At 37.3% G+C, this 16,497-nt stretch overlaps 1 protein-coding gene and 1 long non-coding RNA gene across 3 annotated transcripts in view; one reads left to right on the top strand and one right to left on the bottom strand.

Moving 5' to 3' along the window:
• LOC149034665 (uncharacterized) overlaps positions 1–16,497 on the bottom strand; it is a 262,282-nt gene that overhangs the window by 195,347 nt on the left and 50,438 nt on the right. The window lies entirely within an intron of this gene.
• Positions 4,062–16,497, top strand: part of LOC149034666 (hsp70/Hsp90 co-chaperone CNS1 homolog) — a 57,100-nt gene continuing 44,664 nt past the window's right edge. For both annotated transcript variants that reach the window (XM_089194439.1, XM_089194438.1), the window contains exons 1-3: positions 4,062–4,678; positions 6,736–6,887; positions 9,922–10,083. In XM_089194439.1, the coding sequence (XP_089050565.1) occupies positions 6,791–6,887; positions 9,922–10,083 (259 nt within the window). In that variant the 5' untranslated portion in view covers positions 4,062–4,678; positions 6,736–6,790. The remainder of the gene's footprint in view (positions 4,679–6,735; positions 6,888–9,921; positions 10,084–16,497) is intronic.

Raw genomic sequence — 16,497 nt, 5'->3', positions numbered from 1 at the left:
CACTCACCGACCTATTGTAACTACCAAAACAAACCACAACGCAACTCCTACGACTACAGCAACCATACTGTACATAAAGGGCATGTATAAGAACATCTCGGGCATCCTAAAACCCTTCAATATCCACGTCGCCCACAAACTCATCACCATACTATGTCAGTTAAGAACAAAGACGAACCGAAGGACAGACAAAGTGGTTTATACGAAGCACATTATAGACTGGGACTCTGCACAATGCCTAACCTGCAGTATTAACTACTTTTGAAGACCTGTTCTGAAAAGCTGGTTTGCGCGCGGACCAGACTCCCCTCAACAGGTGTCAACTACCTCCGGCACCATGCAAATGACTCATTGACGACATAAACATTACAAACGAAACGAACACAACGACCGAACTTTACTAACGGATGGAATCAGACCAATCACAACCGACTTACGATATTTGAGTCTTACAGCCAATAACATCACGGAAAAACTGACCAATCAGTTTATACCAACCGGAATTAGAACATTCGACTGACAACAACCATCCAATCGACTCTGATGATGACGTATGCTCAGATTGTCGAAACGTCAGTCATCACCACCGAAAGAAGTCCTTCTCAAGACTTCAAGCACTCGGACGATCAGGCTACACAGTCATATATGTTACCCACAGGTTCAAACCATTTACTGTAAAAGTGTAAAATAGCCGACGACATTCTACTGAGACTATTAACAGAGCACCTTCCGATTAAGCGTTTTGGCACCAAAACCAGATTAGTAGTAACACTACTAATTGGTTGAGGGGGTAGCACGAATTCTATGAACCAATCAAGGAGCGAAGTAAATAAAGCCAATGAAACTGTGAATTACTTTCATAGCTAAATTGCGAATTGCTCCAAAAAGAAAGGAGCACCGTTACAGTGAGCTTCAATTCGATAACATTTCTGCTCTAAGAAACGAAAGTTCCAAAAATCGGACTCAAAGACGTTTTTACCTAAGCCTCATCCTAAATCTCACCTAGGAACCAATTGTGTAAGTTGAGCCTTAAGCAATCTCCGAAGGAAAAGAAAACCACGAACCTCTATAATCAGAGCACTTAACACATGATACAAAGGCGAGTTTTAATGATGTAGTTCGGTTTGTTTACTTTAGTCATTTGAAAGTGTACACAATTTTAGAGGTGTTCAACACTTCTACAGGTGACCTAACCTGGCTCAACTTCATCTTCTGTTTTAAGTTCCGACACTTGAAACTTAATACTGCAATGCCAGTTTGTTCAAGCTATCTTTGGATTTATATTTGAATTGCAAATGGTTCTTCCTCTGAAGATTTCAAATGTGTATTTTGAAGACAAATTAGGATTCGCGACATAAAGAAAGATAAGTGTTGAAATCCTCCAAGGTTCTTGTCCTCCAGCCTTATTTAAAGTTACTCTTTAAATGGTGAACCTTTTTTATGTTTATCTACAACATCAACAGAATTAAGTGAAAAAAAAAAGCTTTGCTGTTTCCGTAATTGTAAAATGTTTTTAATTTGAAAAAAGCACGAAATCTGAAAAAGGACAAAGGCAGTTTAAAAATTTCTTACATGATTAACTTTATTTTCCTTGGCTGTATATAACTTTCTCCTCCATGTAGTAAACATATTAAATTTGTATTTGATATGTCCGAAGCTTAGGGTAATGAGAATTACATTTTTTAATTGTTAAAAAACACATCGAATTCAAAGTAAAAACAGACAAAATAGATTTAAAAGTTACTTCCGTTTTTTATTCCGGACATTTTAGATTGTGAAATAAAAACAATTGCTGGAGCTATCTTATGCAAGAGTTATAGAAAAAAAAGGCCTTTGACGACTTGTGCTTTTTCTAGTTTATTCTTGTCCCGTACGGCTGCAATTAGTATTGTGTAGCTAAAAGACAAATAATTGTAGCATATTGATAATTATATCTTTTTAAGCTGTCAGTTTAAGCCTAAAGATTCGTGATCATAAAATACTCAAAGGTTGTCAACGAAAATTTCGTCACAGAGACATACAGGTACACTTTTGGTATTAAAATGTATCTTTCGCGAGATGTTCCATTTTCATTGACAAAGAAATTGCGACAAAACTCTTGAAAACCAATTGATAACCGAACTTCTGACGCGTAGCACAACTTAATTGCGCATAAATTATCGTACATTTTTCGATTTGATTTTTTTGTATATATACAAATATGCCTTTAGCAACGGGCCATGTTGAAAATTAATCTCAGTTAGGTTCTTAAAGTACGACTAAAGGAAATAACAATTTACAGGTATGAAACATATGTTTGCTTTCCCAGTAGTTTTTCTTAACAATTGGTAATTCATACGTCAGCGTCCGTTCATCGAGATATGAAACACGCGGGAAGTTTGGAGAGCACGAAAGATGCGTAAGAATTGCTCGAGGCGTAGCCGAGAGCAACTCTAGCTTCTTCTTTTATAACATTTTCAACCCGATGGTTTAACTGTTGTAAAAGGGTTAAATGTTTCTGCTATTTTTAAAAAAGTTATTCAGTTAAGAACCTCCTATAAAAACATGAAGGATAATCACGAACCTTCTGGCTATGCCCCTGGGTATTTCCAAATGAAATGACATACTCAAGGCTCAGGGTTCATCAAGCTCCAGTGTTTTAAGAACAAAATGTGTTCCAATCACATCAGCAAAACATACCAAGTTAAAGCGGGGTTAACTAAATGACATTCAGCTACAGCTCCCTGTGAAAAAAGAATCATCATGTTTTCAAACTACCCTGTTTAGTACATTAAAAAAAAATTGAATCGTCGATACATCAAAGCCAACGAAAATTTATTTCAATATTGATTACTTTTGTCTTTATATTTAAGATATGAAAAATATCGTGATATCTTTTCCCGTTTAAATTTAGTACACCTCGATTTTCAATTCCTTTTTTGTTTGAATTAAAGAAACAGCCATCAAAACAAATTATAACATAGCGCGTAAATTTGTCTAATCAAATTTAATTGCGTGAGCGTGCTTCATATTCCTATTGTACACGCTCATGACGTCACAAACAAATCCCTCGAGAATTTTGTATTCAATCAGAAAATAAAGTTCATTAAAACGCGTGATTTCACCTGTCAGTTTTTTGACCAATCTAAGACAAGATCGTTTACAGCGTAGCGAAATGTTTTCCTTAAATAAAATTATCAACGCGCCGAAGCGTAGCAGAGGGAATATTAAATTATATTTATCTAGACAGCACTTTGTATGCTTTGAAGATGAAACTTCTCTGAATTTCCAGGCGACTTCGGCCATTTCGTCTCTTATTCAGTCAACGCACGGTTGAAATAGTTTCTTTTATGAGCCCTAACGTGTTGGTCTGAAACTTATGGAAAGTTAGGTATTTATTTTCAAGGCACATTATTTGTGCTCAATTGTTTAGATTCCTTTCAATCTAACATATCAAGCTTTACGTCATCAACTATCTTTCAACTGTAGCCAATAACGTCGCGCTATTTGATTGGAACAAAAATAACAGCATATAGAGATGCAGTCTACTGATTAGGCTTCTTTTAGTTGCTTTTAGCCTGGCACCAGCGGCGGGCATTGTAATTAACAACGCATGAATAAATGGGACTAGTTTTTAAGGAATCTGTGGTGCTGCGTTGGTGAAGGGTACAACAAGATAATTTAGGTTTATAATCCAACTGCACAAAGTAGAGTTCAAATAACGCGAATATATATACCACATGTATACTGCAATATTGTACAGCTGGCTACTTTTTTACTGTAAAAAACCTGTTTAACCGGTCGGCTGCGCTTCTCTATCCGCTTTGCTTTCCCGCCTCACGAGAAATGACTAGAAAGACTTAGCAGAAAAAAAAGCAGCAGGATAATAAATAACTTATTAGACGTTTTTGGTGTGAAGTATTGCAATTAATGAGTATTTTTACTGGTTGTTTGTATTCTGACCCACCTTACGGGCTCGTCAAAATACGGCACAACTTGAGCTCGTAAAAATACTCAGCGATACTACACATCAAAACGTCTATTAAGATATATGTATTTTCACTCGCTGTTTGTATTTTAACGAGCATGTAGGGCGAGACAAAACGCCAGGTAAAAAAAAAAAATCCTAAAAATCCTGTCAGAAAAAAAAAAAACTGGATACGTATTCCCTGAACCAGTGCGGTGTCACTTACCCTTTAGGTTCTAAATTCCTTTAAAGGGCATGCAATCACAAAATGTGAATAAGATAAAGAACAGTCTATGTTCACGCTGCAGCAAAATTTATATGAATATATTCCGAGAGGAATTCGTTTCTAATATTAGAAATACTTAAGAGTGTTAATGAGAACTTGTTAAAATAAGATGAAATATTGTAGTGGACCTTAAAAGATGCGAGAAGCGTGCGAGAAATACTGAATTTTTATGTAAATAAACACGTTGAGTAGGCACTTCCGGCCTTAAGCTTGCACAGACTTATGGGCTAGGGGAATCCCCCATCATTTTCGCAACCCGCCATTGGGATTCTTCGCTCTACAATATAGCTTCCGAGTCTTTCTTGGTACTTTCTCAGTCTTAGTGACTTTCTTTCAAACATTTCCATGATGGATTGAGGAATCAAGGTCGTAAATCAGTCAAACGTGCCTTGCATTTCCGCGACAGAAGTAAGAACGCATGGTTGAATCAGATTTGTGAATATAAGGTAAATACTTTTATTTGGAGTTTCTCAGGTAACATTTTCTCCTTCAAATGTTCTCAATCTGTCCTAATTTCTCTGATGTCCAGCAATGTAAGACGTTCCTACAGTTAACTGACGAGGATTGCCAACTTTTATTTGATTCTGGCGCGTATTAATTGTATTGACGCTTAGTGTTACTTGTAAACTAATTCAGCTGTGCCTACATGAACATGTTACAACTGTCGAATTTAAAAAAAATTCTCAGCCAATACTCGGCATTTACTTTAAAAAAAATTAATTTGGGAGAGTTAAAAGGAATCTCCAAATTACCGATTTGATTTAGTGCAAGCCCTGATGACTGAAACACTTTCAGTTTCGTTTCCGTGTCATGTGCATGTGGAGCGTATCTTTCATGTCTAGATTATGTGTTAACTTAAATTGCTCCCGTATTTAAGATGCATTTAATCAAAAAGCGATAAACATTTTCAGCTTATTTCATGTGCTTATGTTTATAATTTAATAGTTAGAAAGTAATTTTTTCTTTTGGATAGACTGCTTAGATTGTCCTTCTAAACTATACTGTTATACTGATTTCCTTGTTAAATATTGAGACAGGTTGATTTTACTTCAAATGCCAGCTAGTGATTTATTGGAAGCGTCCTTTCAATTAACTACATTCAAGTTTTAGGAATCCGATTCATCAACTGGTAATGATTCATTGGTATCTGAGTAAAGTTTTACCTTTTGTCATCTTCTAATCAATATATGATCAATCAATGATCACAATAAAACTGATAAAGTTTTGCATGAGGCTGCACACATCCAAGTATGTGTCTGGTGATAATCTATGTTATCACATGGCAAGGTAGGCTTTAGGTAAATAAAAAGTTCTGATTGGTTCTTACTTGGTCAGGATTTTGCCACCTAGACCATCATCACACCATACAGACAGTGATCATCCTAAACATGTAAATTTCAAGCAAACTTGTTTAGTTCAAGTGACATTAGTGCATGACAATTACCTTTCTTTCTTGAGCTGTACTGGGAAATATTGGTACTATGCCATTTCTATACTGCCACAACCTTGGGCCAATATTCCCCAGTAAAGCCCTGGTGCTTAACTGGTTAGTTAGAATTTAGTCTGGCTTTTGTAAAAATAATCTACAGTGTACATGTATCTCTGGCTATTTTAAATTCCAGTACAATTGATTTCCAGTGATTAAAGTGTAACAGTGGAATGAACACTCACCTATACAAATATGGATGTCAGTTCAACTGTGGGAAATTGAATTAAAGAAATATATCTTTTACAAGTTTTGACTAGTAATCCCTATTTAAAAATCAGATAAGACAATTTTTCTTTGGTGTTGTAAAATTTGTTTCTTATGAGAAAGGAGTCAGCATAAACTGTCTCCTCTTGTGGAGACATGGTGGTCTTATGATTAGTGAGGTGGTTCCAGTCAATGTGTTGTGTTCTTGTGCAAAACACTTTATTCTTACAGTGTCTGTCTCCACCCAGGAGTATAAATGGGTAGCAAAAATTAGTTAGAGAAACCTGATAAAATGTTAGGGGGGGTGAAAGGGGGGGGGGGGAATAACAGTGGAATGGACTTGCATCCTGTCCAGGGTTGGGTAGTAATACTCCCAGTTGCTTCATGTGAGGAAACCAGGATTAATTAAAGCTCAGGCCCTGGACAGGCTGCTTTTCAAATCCAGATGTGACCTAACTACCTACCACCTCTTAGTTTAAATGATTTAAATTGTTACTGTTACAAATTATATGAACTTGAAACACACAGATGTTGATTTTTGCCCAATTTATTTCAGTTAATTGGGAATGTCTTAAGTAAATCTTGAAATTTATTGTAATGAGAAGTGAATTACTGTTCATGTAATATTTAATTTAATGCTTGTTTCCTTCAGTATATAAATCTTTTGTTCTCTTGCTACTTTTAGTTTGCTATTAATATTAATTGCTTATGGTTTGGTGTCTATGTATCCCTCCGATTCTCAGAAGGGAAAAGATGTTTTACAATAGGGTAATATGTTAAGCTACAGCTTGCAACCATCTTCTTTTTCAGGCCAGGATGACTTAAAACAGCAACTTTTTGCAAGAAGCATCTCCTTACAGTTGCTATGGCTAAAGAAAGAAGTCCAATTAAGGTTCCATCTGAAAATGAAGACTTACCTGACAAAGAAAATGCTCCAGATTTTGATGAGGACACTTTACGAGGTGAGCCAGGTTCAACTTTGGCTTCAGTTAGTCACTGTTAAAATGTTTTCTATTCCACCAGTTTCAAGAATGTAAGCAGATGTGGAGAACGACATTAATACACTACATGACCACTTTAAAGGATGTTTGGCCAGTCATGACTCTCTTCAATCTATGATTACAATATGTTGTTCATTGACTGAGAGGATCTATGTCAGTTTTGTTATTTTCTTTTCTCAAAGTTCAAAGCAAGTACACAAAGTTATAATAAGTAAAGACTTTATTTGATCATCATATAACATCCATTTTGTAAGTTTGCATCATAAGTACTGTCATCATCATCATCTTTCCATTATATTATGCAACATTAAATTGAAAGTTTGAACCAATTTCCAGTAGAGTGCAAGTGTTATATCATTGAATATGGAGGTGTTTAACCCTTGACACCCTAACATCAGTATCCATATTCTCCATACTATTCTTTGTATGTTTCTTGTGGTACTGAAAAAGAGAATTCATTTGAAGATCAATGCTTCTTAGGTTGGTGATCATTTCCTTTATTCTCATGAGCTTAGTGAATGATTCAGCAGTATTACTGTAAGGAGAAGTGAGATGCTGGTCACTCTTAGGGTTTAAAGGGTTAAGGTAGTGTATTGTTTGTGAATGTTTAATTCTACCCTCCCCACCCCTCTTGTTTGTATAGCGGAGCATACGTGTTGCGATGTTGTTAATTTTAATTACCAACATCGCAACAACAGAACAACAAAACAACGTATTGGATTCCTTTCAAAGGTGTTGTTTACTGTTTGTGTTAAATCCATAAATACACTACAGGTTGATAGTGAACTTTCACTAACAAATGGCTGAGAACAAAAAAGTCTACAAGGTCTAGGTTTTAAAGCTTGGTCAATTAGTTGAAAGTCAGGTTGCTAATTATTTTGTTTTTTGCATAAAAATTGTGTGGGGCATTTGAACACATTATTGATTTTGCTTGTGAAATAGAAATTTTAGGAAACCTATCTCTCAAAGTTTAAATGCCCAGGGGTTTGCTTCAAATAGAGTGATGTTAAATTCTTATCATTATTATTACCACTGTTGTCACCCACATTATTAACATCATTATAAATATTAATCTCATCTTCTTTATCATTTTTCTTATCATTTATATAATAACTATTTTTTTATAAGTAATATGCTTCTGGTTTTTATGAGGTATTATAATAAAGCTCGGATATAACACGTACTGTCATTGGTTGAAAGAGCGTGCTCTATGAGAGTATAGAGCATAGAACTGAGCTAAAGCTGTCGTCGCCATCTGCCAAATCGTACTATGTCCGACCTTTTCCGGGACTTCTTTCTAGCTTTTCTTTCGTTAATAAAAGTGAAATTTCGGAACAAGCAAGTAAAGGTTTGCAAAAATGCCAGGCGCAGTAATTTTCGTTACTGTAACGTGAGCAGAGACAAAAATCCTCAAAGATAAAACAAGATAGACAGTCCGAGTTTTTTTAACGGTTTTCACGCTCAGTTAGATTGCGAGTTTACGTACGGTAATAAAAATCAAACACAGCTAACACTTGTATAGTATATAAAGTTTCGATTTCAACTAGAAAAAAACAGGAATTGTGAAAAATATAAGCTGGCATAACTGTTAAAATTCATACTAATCATGACGGTGTCAAAGACTTAAGGTCTATCGCGGCTAGCTAATCATGGCGATCTTCGGTCATCGCAGTGGAGCAAGCCTTAGGAACTAAATCGACTACCCTTCGAGTGAAAAAATAAGAGCTTGTCCTGATTACCTTTCCGATGCGTTGAGTGGAAGGCCAGATCAGTCACTGCAACCGAGTTTTACGGCGCTGTCATTCCGAGCGATCTTTTTGTCTTGGTGAATTCGGCTGTTGTTCATTCATAATACACTCGCCTTGAACAGTTTGTTTTCTACTTGTAATGTGAAATAACTTGCGTATTTTTGTGAGCCACGATTGGGCCGAATTTCACTGAACATTTCACTTTCAGATCCTGTATTAGAAACTGAAAAACTTCAGGCAAAAGTGTTAAATTCGACATGCCGAGCTATTTTAGTTTGTAAACTAATGCAGAATATGAACTTTGATGGTTTATGAACTTTGATGGTTTGACATTTTTGACAGCTTTAGTCTTGTACAGCCAATCAGATTATTTGAACCATTCTAACAGGAATTCTGATTGGCTTATTGTAGCGTGCTTTATGAGAGTATAGAGCATGCTGACGACACTGTTGTTCGCTTTGGAAATAAGATTTGTTTGAAAATTGAAAGTAATTCTTGGGGAATTTAACGGATTCTTTATTATAAAACAAATAGAGAAGCCTTGACTGTGCTCTGTTCTGGTGTAACGCACTTAGGAAGCGGCTAGAACACTCAAGAAGTAGGGAGAAACACTCGACTACGTCTCGTGTTTCCCCCTACACTTCTTTCGTGCTCTAGCCGCTTCCTGCGTGCTTTACAACAGAACAGAGCACAGTCAAGGCTTCTCTATTTGTTAAATATGCTTCTGGTTTTTATGGGCTCCAAGTAAGACGACTGGGGTTCTAGTCCTGGCTGGGGCAAGGCGTTGAGACGTGCGGGAGAAAAAAAAGAAAAAACCAGCTCTGCTTTTAGGCTTTGCTAAATCTATATATTAGTATGCCGACTCTTCCTGATTATCAGGGAGTCTCACAGACACAGAATGAGGCTCTAATTTTCTTGATTGCACTTAGATTGTTTGAAAGTAGGGATTACACTTTCTTCTAAACAACAACCACAACTAACAGCAACTGAGTTTGCTTAGTTGAGCTTCCAACCAGAAAACTCTCATGAATTTACTGAATAGAGTGTGTCCTGTGAGGGGACTGCACACATTCTCTCAGCTTTTCAGGGATGGGTCAAGTCAGGCAGGTGCAAAAGGAGAAATCTGCAGATTTTAAATCTCCAGATCTTGGCAGCTTTGCTTATACACTAATTAACTACAACCACAGATAATTATTAACTATAACCACAGACTTTGACAAAAATTATTTTTCATTTTTTCTTTGCAGCCATAGCTGATGTCTATCGAAATGAGGGTAATGAGGCCTTCAAGAAAGGAGATTTCATCAATGCCATTCATTTTTACACCAAAGGAATTAAAATGAACTGCAATGAGAAAGAACTGAAGGCCAAACTGCACAACAACAGGGCTATTGCACATTTTAAACTTGGTAAGATGATGAGAGCTTTAATATGCATTTTTTTTTTCTCTTTTTGAAGCTATTGAGTTGTCAGTAGTAGTTTTCTGAGATGTTTTCTGGTGATAATTTTTGATGCAATTCCCAGAAAAATATACATCTTATTTTAATTGGCCTTTCAAATATACAAAGAAGTAACCTCTTACCCCAGATATCAGTGAGCATTGCAAGTTTTTCCCAAAATTATCATAATGGAGTGGTGGTTGGTTTGCTACATGTATGGCTAATCAGAGATATTTATTTTGATAACAGGAAATCACCAGGATTCACTAAGGGATGCAGAAGCAGCCATTGAGTTAAATCCAACTTTCCTTAAGGCAATTGTGAGAGGTTAGATATGTTAGCTGTGCTATAATAGTAATAATAAAAAAAGAAATCAACACTCCAAGGTTAACTGAGGTTAAATGAGGAGTTCAATCTTGTCTCAATTGTCTTTAATTAAGAAGTCAATACCCTGATGTACACTTGAATCCAGCTCTTGACTGCTATGCAACTACTTTCCATTAATTATCCAGGTAAAATGTCAGGTGGGATATAGGCGGGATCCTGGCAATCCCACCCAGGATCCCAGGTGGGAATGGAGGGATCCCGCCTTAGGTGGTGGGATCCCACCTTTCCCACCAGGGATGAAAATTTGATCCCACCTGGGATCCCGTATTAAATGTGGGATCTCTGCATCCCACCCGGGATCTTAGGTGGGATTTCTGCATCCCACCCGGGAGTTTAGGCAGGACTTATGCATTCTACCTGGGATCCTAGTCAGGATTTACATATCCCTACGAAAATATTGTTTTGCTGTTTTTATTCTTACAAAACATTTTTGCGAGAGTTCCATTACTTATGGATCATCCACACACTCCGCAAATATTTGGCATGCGGACAAGACAGAGGTGGTCACTGTTCCCTTCGAGAAAATACATCTTTTAAATGACTTCTTCAATTTGCTTTATTTGAAACTCTGATCTGAAAATGTTTTTGAAACAAGACTTGTTAGTAGTGTGCAGGAGCGATAACGAAAATCTCCTAAATGTGACTAAACTGGAAAACACAAGATTGGCAGGATCCCAGGTGCAATCCCGCCTGAGATATGATTTCCTGGGTGGGAATCTATCTGAAATTTGAGGCAGGATGCCCAGAGGGATTGCTGGATTCTAGGTTTAATCCCGCCTGGGATGTGCTTTCCCAGGTGGGATGCTATTAGGAATTTAAGGTGGGATCCCAACTTCAAGTGGCGGGATCCCATGCTGGATGTTCCATAATACCAGACGGGATCCCACCTGGGACACACCTGGGATCCCAGGTGGGATTGGTGGGATCCCACCTTATATTTTTACTTTCCATTAATTATGATGAGAATATTATTTTGAGCTGGATGAAGAACTTTATGGGGAATGCAAAGCAAAATTTCAGCACAAGTATTTTTAATTAGTTCCTTAAGCTCACTGAGTGAGGTAGTCACAGGTATCAGATATGTTAAGTAACTATCTAGCTGTTTTAAAAGGAAGTAAGGATCAAGACTTATGTAACTCTTTAGGTAAGGAATTATCGGTCCCAATTTAAATGTTCTTAGAAGTTTCAGTTGTCTTAAAAGCTAAATAAATCTAACTGAAACCTAATAGGGCCTGTTTATTCTTTTCCATTCAGTTTTTTGTTTTGTTTTGTTTTGTCTTTTTTTCTTCTGGTCTGTAATGCTTTCAATGGTTTCAGGTTCTTTTTTCAGAATTGAGCTACAGAAATAATATGCTTTTTTTTATGTTGTTGCCTACAGGAGCCACTGCTTGTGTTGAACTGAAGAGATTTGAAGAAGCAATCACTTGGTGTGATAAGGGACAAGCCGTATCCTTTGAAGGAATCTTTCATTTTTAACCAGGGTGTAATGGAAAAAGTTTCCATAATTTGATGTTTCCAGGGAGAAAATACAAAGAATTAATTATGATGGGAACTTGTCAGCTCATATACTTTAAGTGTGTTTGATTGAAAAACATAGGAGAAGTTATTACCTCATGACTTATTAATGAAATTACTCCTTTTAGCCAATTTGACTTAGTTCTACTATCCATGCCAATAACTGGTACATTAGTTTAGATAACCCTTTAATTCCCAGACCAAATTGTAATTATCCTTACTGTCAACCATACAATTCTTGTAATGTAATGTTAGTGCAGAGAATTCAGGGTTGGATCAACTAATTATCCTCAAATTGATATATTTTTCTTTACTATCAACACTTACCTGCTGATATTGTATTGCTATTGAAAGGAGAAATTCTCTTTTGGTCACTCATGGGAGTTAAAGGGTTAAAAAACTAATATTCATCCAGTTTATACATAGTACTTGGGTAGATGATCTCTCTAAAACAAGCCGGTACAAAAAGCTTGGTAATGTTTACATATCTTATGCAGATTTTCTTGCCTTCAACCTTTTTCCACCACTTAGAAACTCGGAAACTTTCGTTGTGCTTTCCTATGAACAAATAAAAATTTTAAAGACATGTATTTGTGTTGTAGACTAATTTCTTCTTCCACTGCTGTAAAACATTTGTCTGATGTTAAAGCTGTATTAATTTAAAAATTGAGCAAGTGCTACTCAGTTTTTATCATAAGAAGGTCACCCTTAGTCATTGCTCTTGTTCAGAAGCTTGGGAACCAAGCACGCAAATGTTAAATTTGGACTATTACATGTCAATATGATCAGAAACATAATCTTTTTTGTTTTTCCACATTTTTAACCCTTAACATAAAAAAGATTGACAAAAACAATAGGATCTTGTTGTCATTAAGACTTCAGTCTGTTAGTGAAGTGGGAGATAACTCCATGGAGGAAAAAGATCCTATTAGTCATGACCTTGGTAGTGCAAGTTCAGGTGATGTCAAGAAAGTCGTAGACCTCTATAATCCGGGAGGAGAAGCCATAGAGTACCTCAACCTATATCTTAAAAAGGCTAAAGAAGTAGGAGACAAGCATGGGGAGGGTAACACTTATGGCAATCTTGGCAATGCTTATGGCCGTCTGGGTGATTTCAAAAAAGCCATAGAGTACCACCACCTACATCTTAAAATAGCTAAAGAAGTAGGAGACAAGCATGGGGAAGGTGGTGCTTATGGCAGTCTCGGCAATGCTTATCGCCGTCTGGGTGATTTCAAAAAAGCCATAGAGTACCACAACCTACACATTAAAATAGCTAAAGAAGTAGGAGACAAGCATGGGGAGGGTAGTGCTTATGGCAATTTTGGCAATGCTTATCAGAGTCTGAGTGATTTCAAAAAAGCCATAGAGTATCACAACCTAGATCTTAAAATAGCTAAAGAAGTAGGAGACAAGCATGGGGAGGGTAACACTTGTGGCAATCTTGGCAATGCTTATTTTAGTCTGGGTGATTTCAAAAAAGCCATCGAGTACCACAACCTACATCTTAAAATAGCTATAGAAGTAGGAGACAAGCATGGGGAGGGTAGTGCTTATGGCAATCTTGGCAATGCTTATAGCCGTCTGGGTGATTTCAAAAAAGCCATAGAGTACCACAACCTACATCTTAAAATAGCTAAAGAAGTAGGAGACAAACATGGGGAGGGTGGTGCTTATGGCAATCTTGGTAATGCTTATGGCCGTCTGGGTGATTTAAAAAAAGCCACAGAGTTCCACAACCTACATCTTAAAATAGCTAAAGAAGTAGGAGACAAGCTTGGGGAGGGTCGTACTTATGGCAATCTTGGCAATGCTTATTTTAGTCTGGGTGATTTGAAAAAAGCCATAGAGTACCACAACCTACATCTTAAAATAGCTAAAGAAGTAAGAGATAAGCGTGGGGAGGGTGGTGCTTATGGCAATCTTGGCAATGCTTATTTTAGTCTGGGTGATTTCAAAAAAGCCATAGCGTACCACAACCTAGATCTTAAAATAGCTAAAGAAGTAGGAGACAAGCATGGGGAGGGTGTTGCTTATGGCAATCTTGGCAATGCTTATTTTAGTCTGGGTGATTTGAAAAAAGCCATAGAGTACCACAACCTAGATCTTAAAATAGCTAAAGAAGTAGGAGACAGGCATGGGGAGGGTGGTGCTTATGGCAATCTTGGCAATGCTTATCGCCGTCTGAGTGATTTCAAAAAAGCCATAGAGTACCACGACCTAAATCTTAAAATAGCTAAAGAAGTAGGAGACAAATGCTTGGAGGCAATGGCCTACTATTCAGTAGGATACGTTTTTGAGTTGCAAGGTGTACTGCCAAAAGCCGTTGAACATTACCAAGCTAGCATAAACTTATTCAATCTCTTGAGAGTACTTTTAAAATCTAAAGATGAGTGGAAAGTATATTTTCGAAATCAGCATCAAATGGCGTATACGAGTTTGTGGAGAGTTCTCGTAGAACAAGGTAATGTAGATGAAGCCTTATTTGTTGCTGAGAAAGGACGAGCTCAAGCTCTGACCGACCTCATGGAATCCAGTTTTTGTGGTGGAACAAGTCAGCACAAGGGAGAAGATGAAGATTGCGTTGTTTTAAAAAACGTTCCATCAAACACTGTCTTTCAGGCAGTGGACGAGGCTAACGTCAATCTTTGGGTTGTGTCCGAAGGAAAACAAGTTCAGTTAAGACAAAGTAAACTCAAAGGTTTTGTTTCAGAGAATAGTGGATCTAGCCAGTCCTTTGAGTCGTTCATGCTCGGTGTTTATACACAACTTGGTGTTCGTTCTAATGTGAGATGCGAGAATCGATCTTTAGATGCTTTGAGGGAGGGCCGTTCAAAAGTGGATGAGAAAACCAAAGAAGCCGACCCTCAACCTCACATCCAACAAGACGGATGCTTGAGCACTTTGTATGATATCGTTATGAAGCCGGTGGCTGACCTGATTGAAGGGGATGAGCTACTCATTATTCCTGATGGACCCCTGTGGATCGCTCCTTACGCTGCATTGAAGGATGGTAATTCTAAATACCTGTGTGAATCGTTCACAATCCGAGTCGCTCCATCGTTAGCAAGTCTTAGACTCATTGCCGATTGCCCAGATGATTATCACAAAAGCAGTGGTGCGTTACTTGTAGGAGATCCGTGGGTATCTGAGGTTACTAACAGTGAGGGAGAAAAAGTCCTCGAGCAGCTTCCGTGTGCGAAAGAAGAAGTAAAAATGATCGGAAAAATTCTAAATATCACGCCAATCACTGGCAGACAGGCCACGAAACGTGAGGTGTTGAAAAGACTCAGTTCCGTTTCCCTTGTTCACTTTGCAGCACACGGATGTCCGGAAACTGGCGAAATTGCTCTTACACCTGACCTAGACCGAATATCTACTGTGCCTACGGAGAAGGAGGATTACATTTTAACGATTCGAGATGTGTTGAATGTTCAACTTCGCACCAAACTTGTTGTGCTCAGTTGCTGCCACAGTGGTCGGGGCGAGATCAAGGCCGAAGGTGTGGTTGGCATTGCGCGCGCTTTTATGGGGGCTGGTGCTCGGTCTGTTGTGGTGTCCCTGTGGGCGATTGATGACGAGGCTACTCTCCAGTTCATGAAATGCTTTTATCAACACCTTGCAGAAGGTAAACCTACAAGCAAGTCACTGAACCTGGCCATGAAAAGCCTCAGAGAATCAGATGAGTTCCACGACATCAAATACTGGGCGCCCTTTTTGCTGATTGGAGATGACCTCACGTTTGACCTGATGGCAAAGGAAAGAGAAAATATGAATAGAAAATCAAATAAATGAGAAAATGTTTTTTTTCATCTCAAAAGAATGAAGTAGGAACTTGGAAGGTTTAAATGTTTCTCTATTTTAAACAATTTTTGGCTATTTTTCTTTCCTTTTTATTTTTTTGTTAAATGGAACTTGAGATGTGCAACTTTACTATGGTGAAGAAATAAACCAGTCTATTTCATTATATTTTGATCAGTGGAATTGTCATTCTTTGTTACCTTAACAAATTTGAATGCTTGCGAAGAGAACGAAATGCAACAAGGCCTCTGTTATGAACGAGGTTTCCATTTCCACCAACATGTCACTAAGCTCTGTTCCTGTATAACAATCAGTTGTATGGAAAATAATGTAAAGTTTATTTCTTTTACCCAACCTGGGGCTTTTCCACCGGATTTTAATTACCTTTATGCTCTAAGCTTTTGATAAGCAAAGAAACAATTCGTCATTTGCAGAAGTTGGCGAATTTTTATTTCCAAAACTTTGTTTGAATATGTGAATTGATCTTAGACCGTTTTCTACATCATAAATTACTTTGTTACAATTTACCTTCATCTTTACAAAAAAATTGATTACTATTTCCAACTCAATCCATTTTAATGCAATCTAGTTCTGTCAGTGCCAAGATTGCCATTCTAAGCTTAATTTGAAGAAGTAAACATCAGAGATGATGTTATTAAATTTACTAACCATATGTTAGAG

This window comes from Pocillopora damicornis, chromosome 14 (genome assembly GCF_964200805.1).
Source record: "Pocillopora damicornis chromosome 14, jaPocDami1.2, whole genome shotgun sequence".
Lineage (NCBI taxonomy): Eukaryota > Metazoa > Cnidaria > Anthozoa > Scleractinia > Pocilloporidae > Pocillopora > Pocillopora damicornis.
The sequence above is the reverse complement of the archived record's forward strand: the minus strand, read 5'-3'. Positions and strand labels throughout refer to the sequence as shown.